Here is a 17,918-nt window from a genome sequence, read left to right as displayed (position 1 = left end):
TACGTCTTTTAAAAAGCTTCTCGTCTTAAATCAAGAACACAAATCAGCTTTATTACCATGTTATTACTTCACATGTCACCGTGTTGAACTCCACAGATATTAGAAGAATTTCAAATCCCCAAACAAACAGCTAAGGTCACATTATTGACACGATATCAACGAGATAAATATCCACTTGTCTCCGCAGCCTGTGATCAAACAGGCGTCACAGCACGAACACAGAAAAAGGGACAAAGCCAAAGTTTGACGATGTCGCGGCTCAGAAACTTTTGTTAAACGTATGAGTGGATTCAACAGTCGTCGGGTTTCAAACTCTCAACAGTCTGATCACTTCCTGTCCGATCAGCTCGTCAACAACCTGCCCAACGACAAACTGAAGCTTAACTTTGCTGGAAAGTGGAATCGGTCACAGTAGATTGGAATATTTCACAGAAAGAAGGAAAAGGAGGTGAGAAGGAAAATGAGATGATGCAAAAGAAGAAGATTCAGAGTTTATCACAGATACGAACTTCTGGTCGAAAAACACCAGAAACCGATTCTCACCGAGGTCAAACTCCAAACTACACATGAATCTGACCTGAATCCAAACAAGGAACTTTCTCTTCCTTTCATGGATCATTTTGTTTTAATGTCTTCAATGGAAATCCACAAACCACAGTGAGAACAAACCCATTCGTCACAAACTGGCTCAGCTGCTGTGACAACGAGAACAAGGAGTCCAGAGCAAAGTCAGCTCAACTACAAACTGTGGATCTGATCTGAAGTCAGAGACAGAGAACAAACTCCCATCAGATCATCCAGCTGCACTCTGACCTCAGAACGTGAAACAACAACTTTAACTTGACTCACGACACAAAGATCGTTTCTCTGATAAACTCTTCGCTGAAAGAAAATTAAAAAGAATCCGTTTCATCTCCCATATTAAGTTATACAAGAGATGCAGTTGCCTCTACTCGTCAGTAGGGGGCACAAGAGGCCAAAGTACAATCAAGTACATTCACTAACATGAAGTAAACAGAGTGTGTTTTCCTCGTGTGTCACGTTGACCTGGAGGTAGAGTCACGACTGTACACTGATGATGTCATCAGGCTAATGATGAGGTCACTACGACGTCACTCCAGATAAATACGGTAGACAGCGAAATCACATCACTGACAGTTTGTGTGTTTGTTTCCATGCGAGGCCTCGTGTGTTGACACATCCTCAAAACACCATCAACACTTCACTGACACACACACACACACACACACACACACACACACACACACACACACCCCTCTAGGAACCATGGGAAAAGTAAAGCGCTGCGATGACGTGGAACTGAGGTATCGTACATCATCTTACTGTGGCCTTTATGAATCTGTGGACACTGTGCAGATGGGGGGCACACAACAGACCTGCTCACAGTTCAAAGACAAAGAATTTATATTTACAGCAAATTGTAAAACACTTAAAAAGGTGCCACAGGAGTTTGATCGGCCTGAACCTCAGGTCGCTGGCACCTCCTCCAGGCCTGAGAGTCAGTGGAGGGACATGGGGGGGGGGGGGCAGTGATCCCAGACCCACACCTGTCAATCCCCCTCTTCTTCTTCATCTCTGCTCCGTCACTCAAAACGCTCATAGTTCCTGGTTTGTCGCATCCGTGGAACCATGTCCAGCAGCAGCCTGAGGAGGAAGAGGAGGAAGAGGAGGAACATGAGTCTTTAAATAAAGTATAAAATAAACTTTGTGCCTCTCTGGGTCCCTGCAGACAAATTCATTTTTCTGGTTTTATTCGTTGCTTGAGGCAAAAAATAAAATCTCAACCCATCAGCAGCGATGATTTCAAACTGAAGACTCAAGTTACAAACCGTCTCCTGAGGAACTTACGGGTTTTACTGTTATTTAATTTATAACTGTTTATTTCCCTCCTGGGATTTATCAAAACTTGTTTCTTAGCCTGAAATGGAAACTTACTTTAGTGAAAAACTTCAGACCAGACATTTTTATAACTCCGACATTTATCCATTCAAAACATTTCATAAAGAATAAACTCTAAATCAGCCACAACATGTTTTAAAACCTTTCAGTGTAAACAAATTTTAAGACAACTTATATTACGCACAAATCACACGTGAAAATCACAGACGTACAAATATAAGACAAATTAAACATGAAATTATTAGACAAATATTGTTCTTGTAATTTATTCAAAGCCCAGGATATGTGTGTGTGTGTGTGTGTGTGTGTGTGTGTGTGTGTGTGTGTGTGAGTGAGGACAGTTTCTGTGAAGCCTGAGGAGAGCTGAGATCTTACTTGACTCCATACGAGAGGATGATGAGGCCCATGAGGACCCCTATTGTCCCGTCCAGGTACCACACCTGGGGTTCGTGCTTGAACACCTCGGCGCTGATGAGGATGGAGAAGCCCATGACTCCTCCCACCAGCGAGTTGAATCCTGCAACAGACAACAACACTTGATGCCGTCTCTTTGTTATCAAGTCAGGGTGAGTTTTTTTTTTAAAGTGTTGGAATTCAGCCCCTGTTGTGTTGAGGCCTCAGTGGACACGTGATTCTCAGTTCACTTGAGGGTAAAGAGGGGTGAAAGATTGTGTGTGTGTGTCTGTGTCTGTGTGTGTGTGTGTGTGTGTGTGTGTTGTGTGTGTGTGTGTGTTCACCCACCGTCGGTGATGAGGGCTCGGCTCGTCAGCACCCTCCCGAGCATGAACTTCACCACAGCCAGGAGGATGCACGCCACGCCGCTGACGATGGACACGCTGAACAGGAAGCCATCCTGAGGGAGACAAACGCAGACGCACAGCGAGAGTCAGGGTTCGTCTGCCTTGGTCACTCGGTTGGTGTCCCTCAGGGTTTGAGTCTAGGTCCTCGACACCACTGGTTCATCCACACCAGTCTGAGACTCAGCCACTTACTGGCATCAAGCAAACGGTTATGACTTCACTCAACGGAGCAGTTTCCTTTAACTCAACTGTCAATATCCAGATGAGAAGAGAGGAGTTGATAACCACAGATTCTACATCACTTTCCACAAGACACACCACAACCACAGCTCAGTACAACAGCACCGTCATGGCTGTACACCCCCATACAATCCCTCATCTATTCTCCCTCCTCAGGTTTATCTTGATCATCCCCTCCTCTCCTCATTAAATCTGGGTTTGAATACACTCCAACCCTCCAGACATGTTCTTCTGGTTCTAAAATATTAGAATATGCCGTTACACCCATCATCACCGAGGAGGAGGAGGCAGGAGGAGCAGGATGGATGAGGGGCGGGCGGGGGGGAAGTGGAGCTGCAGAGCACTCAGTGCCTCTGCGGCAGCATTAATATTGCACTATGGCCTCAGAGCCATGGAAAGCTAATTTGAACTCGGAGACATCAGAGAGGAGACGAGGAGGAAACCTCGGCACTCGGCACAGACCTGCGACTCACAACATGAGACGAGCCCCTTCTGCAAATATTGTACATTCATGAATTCATTCATCACAGCCAAGAGACAGACTCTGGATCTGATGGGATGGATTCTAGTCACACTTGAGTCTAATGTAGTAAAGGTGCCACACTGTGGGAAATAAGTGAATCATTATAATTGATTTCACTCTTTAGTTTTATGTCACAACACTTTGCTACGGCCTATATTTGGAGTTAATTTGGTTTTATAGGAATCTCTAGATGTCATGTTGGATTAAATTAGGTGTGTGTGGACTTGTACTTCTCTGTGAGCACTGTTTGAGGATTAAGACGAGTTTTTAGGGTTAGAATTAGGTTTAGATTTGGGTATTTAGTTGTGAGGCATAACACAATGAGTGTCCTCACTATGATACAAGTGCATGTGTTGATTTAGCTTTGTTTGTCTTTCAATGCACTAACGCAGATACACATTTCGTTCACTGACGACGTCACTACAAGGATTTTACAGTCACGTCCCTGCAGCAGCTTCACTTTAGATTCTGGATTTACAGCAGTTCTATACGGCTGCAAGTTACCTGGATCATTCATCCCTCAAAACTCAACGATCACATTGAAATGATACAGAGATAAAGTTAGTTTGAAGAGTCCTGCTTCCAGAAAGCGGCAGTGGCAGATGGCTCACTGTGACTCTGTTTTCGTAACGAAGCCCCTCAGTGACCCTCTGATCAACATTCAAAGTGGGTGGGCAGACATTCAGGCCCATGGGAGAGGGAAACCACACACAACACACACACACACACACACACACACACACACACACACACACACACCACACACACACAGCCTCAGTACTCGGAGAACGACGGATAGAGGTCACGACAAACGAACCCTGCCCAGAATATGAACGCAGCACTTGACATTTACATTTGACAACAGATCCCTGAGCAGAATGTGAAAACGGTACAAAGTGTTCTGCTCTTCGGCGGCGGAGACGTCGTCAGGTGAGAAACACGACGTCGACAGTTTCCTGGAGGAAGCAAACAGAGCGAGCAGAGAGGAGGACGAGTGGAAATTCATTTTAAATGTGAGGTGAAATTAAACTGGGATTATCTGATCAAATCCAATTCAACAAACTACAGAGTAAATAGTGAGAAAGGAAGAAACTATTGAAAAGAAAATACTAATACATACAAACAAAGCAATAGGATGTGTTTTGTATTTTTACATAGAATTCAATGAAATTTAACGTTCAAAACTTTAATAATCCTGTACAAATTATTATTTACAGTTTTTTTATATTTTGAATCTTAATTTAGGGATCTCAACTTTTATTTTATATTTTTTCAAGCAATTTACTGTATTTTTTATGGGTTTAAACAATAGAAAACTGTAAATGTACAAGTTGATTTAATCTAAAGGTATTACAGTGGTCTCCAAAAGGCTTTCACTGGTTCAGGGGTCGCTGCATTTTCTCAGCTCTCTGATTAAAATATGAAAAAACTCCGATGCTGAACTGCTCGTATGAATAGTGAATCTATGTTTGTGACGCTAAATGACATTAATTGGGCTTCGGAGGATTAACGGTGTCAGAACATTCAGGTGTAAAAAACAAACATCCTCCTCCTCCTCCTCCTCGTGTTTCTGTCTGCACCCTCCTCCTCCTCCTCCTCCTCCTCCTCCTCCTCCTCCACAGGTTACTCGCTCCCCTCCTCCCTCCCCCCTCTGTCTGTCTCACCACTGCATATTTATCCAGCCGCTTACCTTATTAACATTTCATAGCAAGGAAGACGAGAGGGAGGTGGTGAAAATAAACCTTGATTCCAACTGTGGGGTACTGAGAGGGGGGGGGGCGTCACATGCACACGCTATTTATATCTCCATCCATGATGCACCAGAAACCAGTCTGATAAAGTAGGAGCAGAAAAACACAATCTGTGCCTCGGAGCTCTCACGTTCTTTCTCCTTGGTCGATGGCCGCCTGTCGGGCTCGAGCCTGCAGCCGCAGAGGAAGAGACGGGAAACGAGTCGGAGCGATAAATCAATAGCGCATCTGAAAACCAAATCAGGTTTGAGCCTGGAGAGATTATTTTTTGGTTCTGCAGCTGATCCAGGAAGTTAGATTAAAAAGGCATCCAGCTATGATCATGAGTTTAGGTTTTCATGCCAAACTCCACAAATCCCACCTCAGACTGAGCTGCCGTCGCCTCCTGCACCACAGACTCAGTTCTCCTTTTCCTCACAAACTCTAAATAGCACATGTTGAAATAACACAATATATTTGGGGGATAATTAAATTTAAAAGTAAATTAAATCAGTACCCAAAACAAAAATTGTACAAATACACAATCATCAATTCAACATAAGTTTCTCTACATCTCTGTTTCCATTTTTAGTCCCCATCATCATCACTACGTACTCAGAGCGTTTCTACGGAGATGACTATTGCCCGGCAACCGGGTGATAAAGCTATTTCAGGAAGTGAGAAACCTCCCGAGTCTTCACACTGGAGATTTGAGACATTCTTCATCCAGCAGCAGCAGCGACACGTTTACACGTTCACACCAAACTGAATCTATTCAGTCTGAAAATCAGGTTTGTGTTAGAAACCAATTGAAGCTGCTGTGGAATCATTTCACTCGTATTCCACTTGTGCCTGTTTTTATCAGAAGAATCATTTCCAGCACAAACTGCAGAACAAACTTTACAACAACAAGACATTCAATCTGACAACAAAGGGCTTGAAACCTTATTTTCTCAGATTCTTACTGTGACTGAATCCTGAGAATCACTCAGACCACTTTCTCTTGAATTGGTCAAATCTTATTCTGCAGCAGAGCTACACACGATTCATTCAGCTCGTCCTGTCTCTCTCACACACACAACACACACACACACACACACACACACACACACACACACACACACACACACACACACACACACACACACACACACACACACACACACACACACACCTCAATTAATACATAGAGATTTTCAAAAATTAAATTTGACCATTTAGGTGAAACTAATGTTAAAGAAAACTAAAGAATTGAAGAAATCCTTAATAAAGTACGTGTGCATGTAGGATGAAACTACTAAACCATTTTCAAAATCATAAATATTGATTTTCTCAACAACAGCAGGTCACAACAACACAAACCAAGACATCCTAAACCTGTATGACCCCCACAGCGTCCAGATGATAGTTACAGTAAATACAGATGTGCAGGATTCACGACTGCAGGTGTGAGGAGATGCTTCACTACAGCCTCACTCTAAAACCTAATTATAACCAAATCATCCAGACTTGATTTCAGGAGACAGAGTCGAAACCTTCCACCTGTTCCCCAACAACTGAGCTGTGGCTGCAGCTGAGATCCAACGTGTCGTCTTATCAGATCTACAGGAGCAGCCGGGTTAGACCTGCAGCTTCATGTAAATCACGTCAGCAGCCGTCTACTCGCAGATTTGGACGAGGTATTAATAGACATCGGCACAGACAAAGTCGGCCGGGCCTTTTAAGGGCTTCTAAGTGAAATCCTGGTCCGTGGCACACTGGTGGTATTACAGCAAAGCAGATGAGGACAAAGTGGTCGTTAGTGTCTGGCCAGGCTTTTAAAAATAGCCACAAATTCCACAGAAAAAAAAAAAAATCTGATTACTCACCAGAGTTCAGTGAAAAGCACAAATCTGTTTAGTGAGAGTTCAGCTGACAGTGATGGAGCTGTCAGAGCCCCGCACTGCGATGGAACATGTGTACATGAACCCTCTTGGCTCCAAGGACCCATTTTAAACATCAAAACAATTCATCCACATGAGTAAACGGGGAAGAATTTCTCAAACGCGCATTTCAAATTTCCAGCTTTACAGACAAATTATCTCTTGACTCAATGTTCTAGGTCAAATTAAAGCCTCAGTACAAACAAAGGTGCAACTGTCTGAAATGTTATAAAACACGTGCGTCATGTTTCATGCACGTAAGAGGCAAAGAAGACGTGTAAAAATCAAGTTGTTTAAATTCTTACCACTTCAGGCAACAGCTTGGTGGCCAGGTCATGGATGGCCTTACCCAGAATGCACAGGGAGGACAGGATGAAGATCACACCCAGGATGACACAGGCTCTGAGGAGGAGAAACAGAAGATGTCACCTGTGCTGCAAAGAGACAGAAAAAGCATCGGCATGAAATGGAGGAAAACATTGATGCAACTATTTACCCCGACACTGAAAGCTGCTACCTGCAGGGATGAATTCAGAGTTGTAGAAATACAGTTCAAGACGTAATGAGTCCAAATTCCCCGAGCACGGTTCAATTAATCGGAGAGAGTGTGGGTTGAATTACCAGGGACAACAAGGAGCATTTTATTACCCATCGAGCTATAAACTAGGAAGAATAAATCTCACATCTTTGCCCAGTGGACCAACAGAAATAAATTCCCCCAGTCGTCCTAAAAGGATCATGAGCTTCACAAAACTTCACAACACAGAGAAAGGGAAAATGGTCGGCACAGATTTATTGGAAGCAGCAGATGTTCCTTTTTTTAACATCTTTACCTAATTAACAAATTTCCGGAGGGAGACCAAAAAAGAAAGAGAAACTATTGGAGCGTACGCCTCAGTCACGCATGGCGACCGGAGACAGGAGCGTGTTCAAGTGTAAAGGGCTGCTCCACGCTCAGCATCCTGGGTTTCGACCGGATGAGGTAACCAAGGCAACACCCAACATCACTCTGGGAAGTCCACAGCAGCGCGCACACACACACACACACACACACACACACAGACACACACACACACACGCCCCCTGTTGTGTCTTGTCCAGTATGGATGTAAAAATGACGACGTCTCTGTGCAGCCGTTTCGCCACAAGAAAAACAGAAGCGCAAAGAAACCACCATTAATATCTCCTGTATAATTTCAGGTTCTGTTTCAACTCGACTTCACATTTTAATATTAAAATCTGCTCAACAGCATCACTCATGTGAATGAAGGTGCTTTTTTCGAAAAGCTCCACGCTTTCATCTAGGAAACTAATTTGTCTTGTTTTGACAGGTTGAGCCTGTTGCCGTGGCAACCGGTCTCTACCTGGGCTCCACCACTGACCCTCGATCAGGCGCAGACGGATAAAAGAATTAAGAAGAATATTGATTCGCTGGTTGTGAGTCGCTAGTTTGCTCAGTCGGGAGCTTCTGTTTGTTAACAAACAGAGAGAAAGTGCTGGAAGAAAAACAGAAGCACAACACGGCTGTTATCGTGTGTGTGTGTGTACATGCAGTTTGTATGTACACACACTAAGTGCTTGTTCACTTGTGCAGCCACGTGCGTGGGTGTTATAGTTGTGTGCAGGTGATTCTCACTCTCCTGTGCGTCTCACTACATCAATTCATGAATATACACAATCTGCTGCAGCAATTGTTTTTCTGTACTTGCAGACCTAATAATACAGTTGCTAAATCACAATTCTGCAACGATATATATAAAAAAAAAGAAGCTAAATCAACCTATAGTCGATGTTGACTTGAGGCTTTCTGCAGAAAAACTCTCGTGAAGCCTTTTACTCTGAGCAGCTCACTGACCTATGTCCAAATTCTCCAACTAGCAGCTGAAGTAACGAAGAAATGTGTTTTTAATTTCTTCCGAAATAGAAACCAGTATTTGATACGTCGGCAGCCTGTCAGATGTTTGAATGAATGTCTTGTTCCGTCTGTGTCTCGTCTCCAGAGGACGATATGTCGTACGTCGTCTCCGCAGCAATTAGCAGTCTCTCCTCTGAGACCTCCACACGTCTGGAATGTGTGTTGGCGGCTGACAGACTGAAGCTACCACACACTGCCTCAGTCGGGGCTGAGATGGTTTCTTTTTTATCTCTTTAACTCGGTAAAAGATGCTTTTGATTGGAATTTGTCTCGTCGTGGTGAATACAACTGAGTGGAAATAACGTGACGGACAACTGGGTCCCACTCAGTCTCATGTGGTCTTTCAGTTTATTCAACTGGCTCTGACGGGTCTAAACAAAGGCTCAGATAAATGCAGGTGTCTGCAAATAATCTTCTAAATATACTTCTAAGACTAAAGATGGCTGCGTAGAAACAAAGCAACACCAACATGATCTGCCTGAACATTGATTTAGAAACACCAGACAATAACATTCCATTATATTAATAACTATCTGTATATTTAACACCATTACAACATCTGCTTGATTTTGTTTTCAGAATCTCGATCACTTCCTGGTGATGAGCTCATTTCTTTGTTGCTGTGGCTGAGCGGTGGTTGTACTCACATGTATTCTCTGTGTGCAGAATGAACAGCGGCAGCGTTGCTGTATCGCCACAACACGATGACGGAGGACAACACGTCCAGCGCTGCGTCGAACTACAGAGAGAAGACAAGGAAAACATCTTATTAGTAGATCATTGGCTTTTAACAGCCAATTTTTTAGATTCCCTACTTCACTGTCCCTGCTCTAGTTAAAGGGTTAAGTTTAATTTGTTAAATAAACTTTTTCTCTTTCCTACACGTAGATGAAAGTAAAAACAGAAACATGTAATATTCTCCTCACTCCAGCAAATAGCATCACACATCTTTTCAATTGACTTACAGCGAATCCGAAAGCTGAAGCACTGTGACGCATGATGGAAACAGCTGCAAAAGAAAACAGAGAGAGAATGAATCATGACTCAACTTCCACAGATTTGTTTGTAACATCAGTTTCATCATCTACTGTTCATTCATAAACATTCGTTAAGTTATAGCAGCAAAGCATCAAAACAACCAGAGCAAGTGAAACCACAGAGAACATGTACATTATATACACCGTTACTACAGACAGAATATTTGTACCCATGTATAAGGAGATATTGACAATTAATATATATAAACTGTATGGTCAACAATATATGAATAAAACAGTATATACACATACATATATAAATCAGTATATTTTCAGAATAAGCTGCATAATAAATTGTACAAGTAAAGTGCAAATGGACACAAGTAAACAGTGCAAGTAAAGAAGAGTAATAACACGGACACAAATAATCACTTCATTCTTACAGCCGTGGGGATTGATGCTTTTATTGTTTTATACATATTAATCAAAACACATTGCAGTGACTTTCTTCTGTACGTCACATTTTATCTACACGTTTCCAGCTCTACCAGCGTCTCTAACGTGTGCACATGTGACCACATGAAATCACTTCCTGTCACTAAATAAAGGAAGAGATCATTTCAACACAAATGTTAAAAGTCTCTCACTTGACCCTCACAACAGGACGTCTTTATGAAAGAGACGCCGTAGCAAAGCTGGAAAATCTACTGTCGGTCAAACAGCACAATATACATCTGTATTTTTTCAAGCTGTAACTTATTCACACTTGACGTCGGTGAAGCAAGTGAAAGGAAAGTCAGAATTATGGAAGACGTGTGGGAAACTAAACAAGAACAAGAGCAGTGCCAAGTTTGATCGATGAAAACAACCAGCATTAGAACCAAGCTGCACTTCTTCACACAGACGAGCTGTGGATCACTTTACTGAACTAGATCTGTCATAAACACGATGATCGCTGCCAAATAAACACTGGCCGAGTCCTCTCCTGTTAAACTGCATTGAGCCCAGCGAGCAACTGCTTTTCTGTTTTTAATTAGTTTCTCCAGCAATTAAATGGAGCTGGAGATGTGTTGACAACAAACACTGAGCCGCCGCTCTGTGAGGAATCATCCACTCACACCTGCAACGAGCGGAGAGGGAAGATGAGACAAAGAGGAAGATGCTGATAGATGGAGGGGAGGAATCCTCTGCTCTCAGGTTTATTTTTAGCTAGACTCACTGGGGGCCAGTAACTTGCCTCAGCTCTGCACATAGAGACACTGCACTCTTTCCCTCTGCTTCCCCTGTAGCTGCTGGTTCTCCTTCTTCTGCAAGAGCGACAAACTCCTTTCTTCCTCTTTCCTACACCTGCCCCCTCAAGGCTCAAGCTTCCTCCTCCATCCTCCCTTTTATTTCTCATCCTCATTCAGTGTCTCTCTCTGGGCTGCAGGTACGATCCTCCCCTCCCCTGCCATCCATCGCCCCGACCAAAACCAGAGCAGAGACACACACAGACTTATGCATACGCGAACGAGCCTTGAATACAAATCAGTGCGATAGAGATCTGCAGAGATGCAGCATGGAAACAGTGACGGTAAAACGATCTATGAAACAACTTTGTCAGTAAATCTAACTCGTCTGTGACACAAAAACAATCTGTGCAGTTCGGTTTTGAAAACCACAAAAGCCAATATTGTTACGAGGATCAATTATCCATGAACAGAATTATTTATCTTTCATATTATTGATAAAAACACGTTAAAAGCAACAGTTGGCATCATCCTATATCCTGCACACCCTCCTCCTCCTCCAAGCTTCATAGACACAGACAACTTGAGTTCAGGTGGTTCAGGGAAAAACATGAATCTCTGTCTGCTTGTTTCATTTTTTCAGCACTCGTCACACTGTGGTGCTACTAGTACATTTAGGTCTGTGCCACACTTCATTTTCACACCACCATGACAAATTCTATATTGTTTGAAAGCTCTGGGGCTCTTCAATACAGGCAAAGAATGTCCCATGTTACTGAGACAGCTGCTGACACAAGAACTGGGTCAGACTTGTAGCTCGAGCTCTAATGTGATAAATGTACAGGCCTTGCATTCCTTTTAGAAACATTTCAAACATTTCTGGTTCAGAAACTCTCACACACAAGTCACAAATTAAAAGATTCTCAGGTTTAAACACAGCAAAACTAAAACATTAAGTTTAGAAACTTTAAACCCCAAAAGTTGTCTTACTTGTCATCCATGGAGGCAGAAAACTTAAACTAAACTGAACCAAACTGAGCAGGAGAACCTGGCAGTGATTAATCCACGTGATTGGACTCAGGTGAAAGACATCAGCAGGCAATCACAGAGGAGGGGAAACAGGGACAAAGGCAGGAAGTACAACAAGCCGGAGACATATAGGGAAAGAACTACAAAGTAAAACAGGAAATAATATGTTCAAACACCCGCAAATGCAAACGCTATAACGAGAACAGCACTAAGTAGAGCCCAGAGCGCCGCCTGCTTAAATTCAATCAAGCTGCACCGCATTGCACAGACCAGCCCTCTGCAGACTCATGAATTATTCTCTGTGAAATCTGTGAAAATGTCTAAAAGTGCCCTGTTTGGCAACGTTAAAGAAAGTGATAAAATAACATTTATCCTTTATTCTGCTGTTCTTGGTTTGGCCGGCGTCTTTCCGTGAGGAGTGTCCACGTTGCATTTGACTTGTGTGTTTTAGCCACAGAGCCTATATATCTATACATCACATATGTACACTGTGTGACAGCATATGGAATCTAAACGGATCTGGTGACGACTGGTCGGCTATGCTCTTTAAACATCCTGATTGGAGATGTTCTTCTTGGCAAACCCTGTGTGCCCGAGCTCTCGGTGTGCGAGCAGACAAATGCTACAGCAAACACAGGCTGACAGCTGTTCTGATGAGAGTCAATAACAGGGAGCGACTGTGTGGACACCGGTGTCAGGCATCTGCCAGAGCTGACGTGAGAGTGTGTTTGTCTCGCAGCGTCTTAAACTCACTGAAACATGAGAAATGAAAATGTATGAATTGATTTTTATTAGCTTTTTAAAGATCTTATATCCAACGCCCAACAGATCTGCCTCTAATGTCAACTAGAAAAGTACATCTGCTGCTCCTCCTCCCTCCTCCCTCCTCCCCTCCTTTCCTCAATCCGTTCCTACCTCCTTCGTTAGGAGCAGAGAGAAGAACTCGTGTATAAGTGAATCTGCGGCGGCTCCGCGGTCGTCAGAGCTGAGCACAGCGACGGCTAATTGGCTCCCAAGAAAGCTGGGTGGGTGTCAGCTGGGACGGAGCTCCAGCATCGCACTGGGCTATCACACACACACACTCACACACACACACACACACACACACACACACACACACACACACAGTTGAGATCTCTCATCTCCCTGCCCCCCCCCTCCTCCCTCCCTGTCACACAGACAAGAGAGGAAGAAGATAAAACACCGTTCGTTCTCTGCAGCTTTATTGGCTGTTTCTTGAGCTGCGTTTTGCATATCAGTGAAGCACTTTGCTGTCAAGGTTGTTTTTCCAGCTGGTGGCCTGATGGTGTTTGTCTCACCGTGCTTGTTATTACAGGGGGCGGGATTATGTTGTCAGTCATACGTTCATTCCACTCAGTTCTACTCCACAGAGGAGAAAACACAAGCTGGACCCGACTCTGGGTCACATGCAGCCAAGCTCTGATTCTGATCGTTCTGAAGATGGATGACTGCTCTCCATCTTTATAAACAGTCTGTGGTTCAGACAGGAACTGACTGCTCTTCTTCGGGTTCCCGTCAGGAAGCTGTGCATATTTTAGTCCTATTTGTAACTGTTGTGAAAGTGGTTAATCTTCTAATTTACAACGTTACTATTTTTCTGTGGATAATCTGGCACAAGCGAATGTGAATTCACTCGTAAATCCGTCAGCCTCATCTGAGCGTGGAACAGTAACAGCTCACGTGTGTCAAGTTTCCCATGAACGTGTCAACTAGGACGTCTACACGATAGCTGCACCTGGCAGCCCTTAATAAAATTCACACACACAAAGACCCACGCTCAAGTAGAAGCAGGTTTTTTCCATGTTTGAGTAATGCTAATGTTTTACAGGACATGTTACCCAGCGGCCATCCTCCTGTCATCACGTAGAGACGACAGGGAGCAGCAGCAGGTGGAGGGGACTTCACCGACGCCCTGCAGAGCTCCGTGCACCTTTCTGAGTCTTTCATTGAAAAATACTTTCTTTTTTAAACTAATACAACATTATTCGGTAATCTCGACCACTCAGATGAGGGATGTCATCCCCGAAAACATCCCCCAGACCATTTGACTTCGCATAACTTTGTAGCATCTGCAGCAGAACAGTGTAGGATTCTCTTATTTCCACTGAATCAGCCTCTTTCACTGTGGATTACATGAAACACACAACATACAAGGGGCAGAAAGAAGTTGTCGGACAGGCCTGTTGTGTTCTGCAGCTCTACCAGCGTTTCCTTATCAGACAGGAAGTGGGTTTAATGTTTGAAACAACATCGACTGAGAACAGGAAGACGCTGACATTTACAAAACAAAAGTATCACCGTTCTTCCACTTCGTTCGCCTGCTGGGTCACTCCACTAATTCTGACTCAGGTAAAAGCAATGAGTCAGATAAATCGGTCTCTTATTCCTCGAGAGGTTCTAAACACAAAGTAATGACCCAGTGGGGCTGCAGGTCACATCCCAGCTGCCTCGCTCTCACCCTCTGCTCGTTTCTGCAGGTGATTTGAAAGTAGTGCAGTTCTTCATTTGTGAGTAAGAGCAGACACGATGTCCCTGCACATCGGTAAACCAGCGATGAGGTGATCAACCACACTGCAGCACAACTTGTCCTCCTTACTTGTGCATATGTCAAGTCCTAATTTGCATTTACTGCAGAGGAGGCGGAGGAAGAGGCTTCAGTTTAACGTTGCAGTATGAGATGGTGACTGATTTCTGAGAGCAGACTCATAAAGTCCAGTCATCACAACACACTCTCACTTAAAGCACAACTTGTTAAATCTAAGTGTTTGTATGTTTGTATTTCTGACACAAGTTCATCTCTACCTTTCTCCAAATCTGTCCAATGTCTGCAACATTTGAATTTAATGTCAGAGACTAAAGTAGAATCATCGCCCTGCGCCAACCAGAGCAGCTTCATTCCACAATGCTTTCCCAGACTAGCGTGAAGTCACCGTGACCTTTGACCTCCGACCACCGAAATCTAATCAGTTCATCTTTGAGTCCAAGTGACAACTGGGCAAAATTTGCAGAAATTCTCTGGAGGCAGACTTGAAATATCACGTTCAAGAGGCCACTGTGAACTGTGAGCCTTTAACCTTTGACCTCACAATTCTAATGAATAGTCAATTAATCCGTGAGTCTTAGTGAATATTTGTACACAATTTGAAGAAGTTCCCTCAAGGCGTTCTCGAGGTATCGCGTTCACAACAACGGAGCGGACCTGAAAACATGATGTAAGAGAGGTAAGAGAGATTTTCTTGCCTGTTCCACACAATCAAAGAAACTGAGAATGAGTCTCATGCACTCAGGGGCGGCGTCATCCGTGATAGTTGGGAGAAAAGGAAAGAAGGAACTGGACGGGTCATTTGAAGTGGGAACAGTGGGAGGCTAAAGGTTTAAAGGGAACGAAACATGGCGTCAGCGTGAAGTGTGAGACTCTGCGTGCTGGAGTGTGTTCCCGTGTCAACTGCTCGTCCTTCAGGTTTCATCTTAAGTGCTGCTGATTATTCCGGCTGCTGGATGTCATGTTGATCAACAGGGTGTCACAATAATTAACAAACCCGTCCTTCAGCTGAAGCACCAAACAGCGTGCGCCAGTTTATCTTAGGACTGTGTTTGTGTACTTTATTTAGTTGAACCCCCACCAGGAATGTAAAAAGCAGCACTTTCTCTGTGTGACATTCACCAGAAAGACGAGACGTGATGGTGCTACTCACTGAAAGCAGCGATGGCGAGGACAATGGTGACCGCGATGGAGACCCAGGACACCCACAGGGCTTTCTTACGGTAGCTCTGTGCTTCATGAGGCTTCAGACGCATGCTGCTCTCCAGAAGACCTGCACACAACCACACAGGACAACTGTTACCTACTGATAAACACCAGTAATAACTCGTAATAATGCATAATGTACCTTTAAAGAGCAGCGGATTACTTGGAAATACGTGACAATATTTCTTCTTGATACTTAAGCCTACGTAAACCGATTATTTTGGCACAACAAGGACATATCCCCTCATAAAGCTGATATGGTGAAAGTGTTATCAAGCAGTTGTCTATTTACACATCAAACACATTACAACAGCACTCATTTGAAGCTCAGCCCAGCCCAATGTGGATTTTTGAGGGCGGATACCAATACAGAGTAAAAAATATCTAAACAAATATAAATAAAAGAAAAATCTAGCTAAAACCTTCTTTCCCAAACACTGGTGAACATACTCCCTGCATTAGATTAACACTTACATATATACGACTATTGCTTTTAACTTTTGAAGTTGTGCTTATTTGTGCGTAAGCATCCATTGAATTGGTTTGAATGACAATAATCACATTGTGTTTTTACAATAATAATGAAATGTATTTATCTATATGACATTAAAGATTTACACAAGTGAATTGAGTTTTTTCCACATGAGGCTTAAAATGATTTGAGTTGTGTATTAAAATACAGATCTGTGTAATGTGACATGGGCTGGTTGTGTTGTCGAGGCAGAGAACTACACACACACAGACACACACTTCTTTCTGTGTCATATTCTGGATGTGGAACACAACGCTCGCCTGTGGCTTTCCACTCACTCCCTCCCAAAGGCAAACCACTAATTAATTAAATCAATCCTAATCACAGCACTGGGTTTTGTTCAGCCATGAACGCAGGGATGCAAACTTCTGCTTTAACGTGTGGACCACAACAACACAGCGTCATCCTCTCTCCCAGTTTGGGATATAGGAGGAACATGTTTCTGCACATCTGGATGGACGCACATCAGGACCCTCTCCATGGCACCGGGGCGCACTGTGCGCTCTGGGCATCTGAGGAACTTCGACCCCGCTCCACCTACCTCTGTCATCTATGCTCTCTGTGATCTTCATCTCCTGGTCCATCTTCAGACCCTCTCCCTGACTTTCTGTGCCGCTCCGCTGCTCCTGCTGCTCCTGCTGCTGCTCCTGCTCCTGCTGCTGCTCCTGGGGGTCCGCCTGCTCGCACTGGCCGTTCACCGCCGCGGGCTCCACAACCACAGCCGGGTGCGGGACGGCGGTGGAGTCGGGCGGCGCGGAGTCCGTCATCTTCTCGGCAGGGAGGCACCGCAAGAATGTCGCACCTGAGCGAGAAGTGCAGGGGGAGACACCCAGAGACAGAGAGGGAGGACGGGAGGGAGGGAGGGAGACTCCTGTCAGGGGCTGCGGGTCCAGTGGCACCGAATTACGCACTGTGAGGGGAAATGAGAGCGGAAATCAGAGGATGTGCACATCAGAATAAAAGTCTGTGAGACACAACGTCTAATCCCCACACAGCAAATTACATTTCCATTGATTTTGTCACTGATGATGGAGAAAAACTGTTTTTTATCCATACATGTCGATTTAGTTAAAACAAATTCTTCTTTTCATTAAAGATGTACAAATCTGATTTCTGGGTCCTGTAACAAAGAGGAGTTTATTTGAATATCTTTGTTTAATAGTACAAATCCCTCTTTTTATGTTATTGTCTTTTGTATACTCTCCCTGTCTAGTATCTTTTGTTCTCTCTGTAATTTTTAAGTATATGAGAACACGTCTAATGCCTTTATTTTGTGTAATTAGATTATTATTGTGTATTTTTTACGTTAAATATAATGAATTATTGTGGTTT

At 43.7% G+C, this 17,918-nt stretch overlaps 1 protein-coding gene across 1 annotated transcript; it reads right to left on the bottom strand.

Annotated features, from left to right (window-relative positions):
• Positions 1 to 1,385: 1,385 nt before the first annotated feature.
• LOC118103461 (transmembrane protein 163) lies at positions 1,386 to 17,482 on the bottom strand. The gene is made up of 8 exons (XM_035150442.2): positions 17,128 to 17,482; positions 16,002 to 16,121; positions 10,016 to 10,059; positions 9,698 to 9,789; positions 7,441 to 7,537; positions 2,662 to 2,773; positions 2,296 to 2,437; positions 1,386 to 1,665 (listed from the first exon to the last, which is right to left on the bottom strand). Exons 1-8 carry the CDS (start codon positions 17,351 to 17,353, stop codon positions 1,605 to 1,607), a joined length of 894 nt encoding a protein of 297 aa, XP_035006333.1. The 5' UTR covers positions 17,354 to 17,482; the 3' UTR covers positions 1,386 to 1,604.
• Between the last annotated feature and the right edge of the window lie 436 nt (positions 17,483 to 17,918).

The sequence above is a fragment of the Hippoglossus stenolepis genome, chromosome 24 (genome assembly GCF_022539355.2).
Source record: "Hippoglossus stenolepis isolate QCI-W04-F060 chromosome 24, HSTE1.2, whole genome shotgun sequence".
NCBI lineage: Eukaryota > Metazoa > Chordata > Actinopteri > Pleuronectiformes > Pleuronectidae > Hippoglossus > Hippoglossus stenolepis.
The sequence above is the reverse complement of the archived record's forward strand: the minus strand, read 5'-3'. Positions and strand labels throughout refer to the sequence as shown.